Source organism: Bison bison, unplaced genomic scaffold (assembly GCF_000754665.1).
Source record: "Bison bison bison isolate TAMUID 2011002044 unplaced genomic scaffold, Bison_UMD1.0 scf7180017864482, whole genome shotgun sequence".
Taxonomy (NCBI): Eukaryota; Metazoa; Chordata; class Mammalia; order Artiodactyla; family Bovidae; genus Bison; species Bison bison.
Genome location: NW_011495042.1, coordinates 5,053,628 through 5,060,945, shown reverse-complemented (window position 1 = coordinate 5,060,945; position 7,318 = coordinate 5,053,628). Strand labels below are relative to the sequence as shown.

The window sequence follows — 7,318 nt, the reverse complement described above, 5'->3', positions numbered from 1 at the left end:
ACTCTGCAACCCCATGGACTGTAGCCCGCCAGGCTCCTCTGTCCATGGGATTTCCCAGGCAAGAATACTGGAGCAGGTTGACATTTCCTCCTCCAGGGGATCTTCCCCACCCAGGGATCAAACCCATGTTTTGTTCGCCTCCTGCATCGACACGTGGATTCTTTACTACTGAGCCACCAGGGAAGCCCCCAGGAACATATGCACCCTTCTACTCTTAGGAAACACAGAGGCCTGCGTCTTAGCATTTAACTCCAAAGTTCTGAATAGGTGATCCACCGGATCTCACACTGTAGAGTGCATGTTAGAAAAAGAAAGTTGAAGTGACCGAAACAGCGAAGGGAGACCTTGCAGAGTTCAGGGCAGCACGTCGAGCAGCGTACCTGAGAAACGTCCCTCGAGTCGGCCTGAGGAGGAAGGAGCACTTTTCTCGATGGCCGTTGGTAAACGGCTCAGAGATGCTGACGGGCGCTTCCTCCAGCCTCCTGGAGCCCACATCCTGCCCGCAGAGGGGGCAGCGCCTCGGCACCCCGAAGCTGTAGACGTACTTCTGACAGTGGTTGACCTTGACGATAGGCTTCCCGGCCTCTGGGCACTGCATGGCTTCCCTGTCCCGGGCAAGCGGGGCGAGCTCCCCGGACTTCCTTCTCCTCATTAACTCAGCCAGTCAGTGTCTGCATCTGAGTAACCTGAGAGCTGTGATGTCATTCTGTGGGGCGGCTTCAGGCCAAGCCAGCTAGAGTTAACCTGTAACCAGGCCTCCCCAGTGTCTTAAAGAGCTAGTTTCATCTGTGCTCACAGCGTGTCTCTCTAGCCATGATACGTTTTCCCCCAGTCGACATCCAGCTCCTCTTTATCCTCCATAGCTCTACTCATCTGTGAAAGCTTCCTCGGCCTCCCCCAGCGTCCCCTCGCATAGGCAGTGCTGTGTTTGTTTCTCAATGGACATGAGTTTGAGCAAACTACAGGAGGTAGTGAAGGACAGGGAAGCCTGGCGTGCTGAGTTCATGGGGTCCGCAAAGAGTCGGAGACGACTGAGCGACTGAACAATATTTGTTTCTACTAGAGCTGTCAATGTCTGTGAGCTTCTTGGAGTTAGAGACCCACTTTTACGTTTGGTTTGCTAGAATAGGTTGTTATCTCATTTGGGTCTTGAATAGATACATGGGATCCTTACTTTCAAGGATTCCCCAGTGGCTCAGCGGTAAAGAATCCGCCTGCAATGCAGGAGATGAGGGCTCAGTCCCTGGGTCGGGAAGATCCCTTGGAGAAAGAAATGGCAACCCACTCCAGTATTTTTGCCTGGAAAATCCCATGGACAGAGGAGCCTGGTGGGCTACAGTCTAAGGGATCACAAAAGAATCTGACATGACTTAGCAACTAAATAAGTCTCTTAACTATTAGGGCTTCCCTGGTAGTTCAGCTGGTAAAGAATCCGCCTGCAATGCAAGAGACCCTGGTTCAATTCCTGGGTTGGGAAGATCCCCTGGAGAAGAGATAGGCTACCCACTCCAGTATTCTTGGGCTTCCCTGGTGGCTCGGCTGGTGAAGAATCCACCTGCAATTCAGGAGACCCCAGTTCAATTCCTGGGTTGGAAAGATCCCTGGAAAAGGGAACAGCTACCCACTCCAGTACTGTGGCCTGGAGAATTTCATGGACTGTATAGTCCGTGGGGTTGCAATGAGTCGGACATGACTGTGTGACTTTCACTTACTTTGAGGTTATTTTTCTTGTGATATTTTATATTGTAGAAGGAATCTTGCTCATTAAAAAACAGACAGCACAGGAGTAGGGGTAGTGGTTACCCGAGGCGGTGAATACTGCCCGGGAGAGGGCATGAAGGCGGGTCTGGGGTCTGGGGTTGGGCTGATTCGCTGTCTAGGTGTCGACTGTGTGTTAGTCACGCAGTTGTCTCCGACTCTTTGCGACCCCCCCATGGACTGTAGCCCAGCAGTTTCCTCTGTCCACAGGTTTGTCTAGGCAAGAATACTAGAGGGGGTTGCCATGCCATCCTGCAGGGGATCGTCCCGACTCAGGGATCGAGCCCAGGTCTCCCCCATTGCAGGCGGGTTCTTTACTGTATGAGCCACCAGGGAAGGTGTTGATTACCCGACGGTATTCAGTTTGTAAAATTTCATCAAACTATACATTTAACTCTCTGCAGTTTGTTACTCTGCAGTTTTAAAAGCTTTAAGCAACTGCACAAAAAGATGGAAAGCAAGGCAATGTCCAGTGTCTCTCAGAACATTTTTGCACCCACCATGTTCTATTCCCAGGAGAAAACTAAACGGTAAAACTAGTGACTATTACCATATGCTTTTTTTCAAACCCCAATGTTGTTATAACTGTATACTGTTTTTTTAATTTTTATTATAGTTGATTTATAATACTGTCTTAGTTTCAAGTATACAGCAAAATGAGTCAGTTATACATACATTGATACATATGTCCACTCTTTCTTTTTTTAGATTCTTTCCCCATATAGGCCATTACAGAGTGTTGAGTAGAATTCCCTGCCTACACAGCAGGTTCTTGTTAATTATCTGTTCACTGTATACTGTTTGGAAATTCATGTTTTTCTCTCATCCTGGAAACTTCTTTACAGTATCAGTTGTATAAGTCCAGCCCAGCATATCAGATACCTGCAGAGGACCCCAAAGTTTGATTGTGACACACTTCACTTAGACAGCCCCTGCTGATGACTGTGGTTTCAGAGAAGAGGGGAGACCCCCAGAGAAGGTATCGTGGGCGGTAAAAGTGCTTCAGAAAAGCGCTTCCTCGTTGCATTCAGATAAATTACAGCATGCTGAAATGCAGGAAAGCACACATCCAGTGTAGTAATACGGAGTGATCATCAGACTCTCAGAAATAAAAAAGGCCTTAGAAATCATTCCAACCAACCTTCTCCTGTTACAGCGAAGGCAGACAGGTTCTAGCTAGACACCTAGCTCAGGTGACAAGGGTCTGAGATTGTTCATTATTAATAGAAACCACCGCTGCTGTTCACTGAGAATATTCTCATCTTCATGACGTCAGTGCCAAGAGGTATTTTTAGCCCCGTGAAAATAAACGGGGGACCTATGCCTTAATAAACATTTTTAATACACTCGCATTCTTTTTTTTTCCCCTTAATCATTTCTTGATCTTTTCAGTAAACAGAGCAGGGTAAAACACCACAGGGCAAGAAACTCACATGCAAACAGAGACTAAATGCATTTCCGTCCAAGCTCAAGACTGGTGTTTTCACTCAGCCGCTCTGCATTGTGTGTGGGTCTCTCTTCCTCCACACTGAGAATCCCACTTGACGCCATCTCAGGAGTAACAGTAGTAAATTCTGCCACCTCTCTTCACGACGAGAGGCTTTATTTTTATTTTTGCAATGGTCTCCCCATCTTTCTCTCATGTCCTCACATGGTCAGTCCTATATCGTCACTGTCAGAGCATCTGCCGTGGTAAACAATTGTGTCTCCCTTCTGACCCTCGCTGAGGCTTAGTCTTATGCACAAACTTCTCTTCGTGTGCACCGTTCCTCTGTCTGTCACTCTCTAGTAATTATAAGGTTGTCTGAAGTTCATTCTAGAAAAGATTCCATAGGAAGAGCTCATAGGAAGAATATTGTGAGTTCTTGGATAATTCATCCCTGTTCTTTATACTTGAAGTTCGATTTGGCTGGATATAAAATCCTTGGCTACATTTTCTTTAATACCTTATTCCATTTTCTCCTGGTATAAGACACTGCTGTCAAAAGTCTGATGACAAAGTAACTTATTTTCTTTCTCATATAAGTCCTGTGCTTTTCTGCCAGTATACCCAAAGGATATAGTTTTCTTTTAAAGATAAATAGATTTACTATAATATGTCATGATGTTATCTTTTTGGATTGACTTATTCAGGCTTATCTTGGAGGAGGAAATGGCAACCTACTCCAGTATTCTTGCCTGGAGAATCCCATAGACAGAGGAGTCTGGTGGGCTACAGTCCACGGGCTTGCAAAGAGTTGGATGCGACTGAGCACAGTTCAGGCTTGTGGTATGTTCTTTGTATTTTTTTTTAACTTACAAAACTACTTTTTAAAAGGTATAATCCACTTAAATTATTATAAAATATTGGCTATATTCCCATATTGTACAGTATATTCTTGTAGCTTTTTTATTTAAAAAAATTATTTTATTTTTGGCTGTGCTGGGTCTTCATTGCTTTGCAAAGCAAAGTTGCAGCGAGCAGGGCCTACTCTCGTGCACAGGCTTCTGAATGCGGTGGCTTCTCTTGTTGCAGAGCATGAGCTCTAAGCATGTGGGCTTCAGTTAGGTGCAGCCTGCAGGCCCTAAAGCGTGGGCTCAGTAGGTGAGGCGTGCAGGCGTAGTTGCTCTGCAGCCGGTGCAGTCTTCTTGGACCAGGGATCAAACCCACGTCCCCTGCCTCGGCAGGGGGAATCTTACCCACCATGCCACCAGGGAAGTCCTTTGTAAAGCTTATTTTATACCTAATAGTTGGTTGCTCTTAATCCCCTGCCCTTGTATCGCGGCCCCTCCACTTCCCTCTCCCCGCTGGTTTGTTCTCTGTATCTGTGAGTCTGCTGCTTTTCCGTTATATTTTGTGCTGCGTCCTTTGACTATGTAGTTTTGTATCTTATTTCAGGAAAGGTTTCATAAATTATAATTTGAGGATTTGTTCTGTTTCCTTCGTTTTGGTTTTCTTCTTTATGAAGTTCTCTTCTCTGTATGTTGGATCCCTTTGTCTTCAATACCCCTTTCTTTTAAAAAATTCAGATAAAATTTTACATGTAAAATGCACCCATTTCAAGTGTACAATTCCATGGCTTGTACCTGATCTAAGTTTAGAGCGTTTTTTACCACCTCCCTCAAAGCTGCACCTGTTAGCAGTGACTCCCCATTCTCTGTTCCCACCAGCCCCTGGGGACCACTGTCTTTCTTCTCTAGGCATTTGTCTATTCTGGACATTGCATATAAATGGCATCATTTGATACGTGGTCTTTGGTATCTAGTTTCTTTGCTTAGCATAATGTTTTCAAAGTTCATCCATGTTGTAGCACGCATTGGTTGTTCATCCCTTTTAATGGCTGAATAATATTCAATGGGGCAGCTGTACCACATTTTACATTTCCTTTCATCAGCTGATGGACGTTTCGGTTGTTTCCACCTCGCGGTTACATGAATAATGCTGCTATAAACAAGTTTCATATTACTGTACAAGTTTTTGTGTGAGCATATGTCATCAGTTCCCTTGATCCCGTACCCAAGAGTGGAATCTCTGGGTCACATACTGACTATATTTAACACTTTGAGGAGCTGCCGAACTTGTCTTCAAAGTGGCTGCGTCACTTTCCATTCCCACTAGCAATTTTAGGGGCTTCCAGTGTCTCCAAAGGGCTTCCCTGGTGGCTCAGACAGTAAAGCGTCTGTCTACAATGCGGGAGACCCGGGTTCCATCTCTGGGTTGGGAAGATCCCCTGGAGCAGGAAATGGCAATCCACTCCAGTACTATTGCCTGGAAAATCCCATGGTCAGAGGAGCCTGGTAGGCTACAGTCCATGGGGTCGCAAAGAGTCGGACATGACTGAGCGACTTCACTTTCACTTTCAGTGTCTCCACATCATCACTTGTTACTGTCTGTATTTTTTTAACTATTCTAGCGGTCTCAAAGTAGAATCTCCTTGTGGATTTTTTGTTTGTTTACTTGGCTGTGCTGGGTCTTAGTTTCCACACAAGGGACCTTAGATTTGAGGCATGTGAACTCTTAATTGTGGCATGTGGGATCTAGTTCCCTGACCAGGGGTCGAACCGGGGCCCCTGCATTGGGAGTGCAGAGTCTTAGCCACTGGACCACTGGGAACGCCCCTCATCATGGTTTTGATTTGCATTTCCCTAGTGACTAATGCGGAGAAGGCGATGGCACCCACTCCAGTCCTCTTGCCTGGAAAATCCCGTGGACGGGGGAGCCTGGTAGGCTACAGTCCATGAGGTCGCTAGCAGTCAGACACGACTGAGCGACTTCACTTTCACTTTCATGCATTGGAGAAGGAAATGGCCACCCACTCCAGTGTTCTTGCCTGGAGAATCCCAGGGACAGGGGAGCCTGGTGCGCTGCCGTCTGTGGGGTCGCACAGAGTCGGACACGACTGAAGTGACTTAGCAGCAGCAGCAGCAACTAATGATGCTGAACATCCTTTCACATGCCTATTGTCCTTTTCTGTATATAAATTGTTGAGTTTATAATTGTTCTTTATATATTTTATCTGTTTTGGTGCTTTTGTTGTTCTTTATATATTCTGGATATACTATATAAATTCTAAATGCTGTCTTTTTACTTTCTTGATGATATCATTTAAAGTACAAATTTTTAAAATTTTGATGAAGTCAAATTTATCCATTTTTTTCTTTCATTTCTTACCCTTCGGTGTTTCATTTAAGAATCCATTGCCTAATCCAGTGTCATGAAAATCTGTGACTGTACTTTCATCTAAGAGTTTTACACAGAATCATACCATTTGCAGATAAATATAGTTTTATTTCTTCTTTTCCATTGGAATAACTTTATTTCTTTTTCTTGCCTAATTGCCCTGGTGAGAAACTCCAGCATACTGTTGAATAGAGGTGTTACCAGTGAGTATCCTTTTCTTGTTCTGGATGTTAGAGGGAAACCTGCTGGTCTTTCACCATTAAGTCTGATGTTACCTGTAGGGTTTGGGTAGAAGACCTTATCAGGGTGAGGAAGTTCCTTTCTCTTCCTAGTTGTTTTGAGTGTTTTTATTAGGAAAAGGCATTCAGTTCAGTTCAGTTCAGTCGCTCAGTCATGTCCGATGCTTTGTGACCCCATGAACGGCAGCTCACCAGGCCTCCCTGTCCATCACCAACTCCCGGAGTCCACCCAAACCCATGTCCATTGAGTTGGTGATGCCATCCAGCCATCTTGTCCCCTTCTCCTCCTGCCTTCAATCTTTACCAGCATCAGGGTCTTTTCAAATGAGTCACCTCTGTGCATCAGGTGGCCAAAGTATTGGAGTTTCAGCTTCAGCATCAGTCCTTCCAATGAACACTCAGGACTGATCTCCTTTAGGATAGACTGGTTGGATCTCCTTGCAGTCCAAGGGACTCTCAAGAGTCTTCTCCAACACCACAGTTCAAAAGCATCAATTCTTCGGCACTCTATAGCTTTCTTTATAGTCCAACTGTCATATCCATACATGACTACTGGAAAAACCACAGCCTTGACTAGATGGACATTTGTTGACAAAGTAATGTCTCTGCTTTTTAATATGCTGCCTAGGTTGGTCATAACTTTCCTTCCCAGGAGTAAGCG

At 45.2% G+C, this 7,318-nt stretch overlaps 1 protein-coding gene across 1 annotated transcript in view; it reads right to left on the bottom strand.

Annotated features, from left to right (window-relative positions):
* MKRN2OS (MKRN2 opposite strand) overlaps nt 1-680 on the bottom strand; it is a 6,477-nt gene extending 5,797 nt beyond the window's left edge. Inside the window, exon 1 of the mRNA XM_010862460.1 lies at nt 381-680. Within this exon, the coding sequence (XP_010860762.1) occupies nt 381-652 (272 nt within the window). The 5' untranslated portion in view covers nt 653-680. The remainder of the gene's footprint in view (nt 1-380) is intronic.
* Nucleotides 681-7,318: the final 6,638 nt, after the last annotated feature.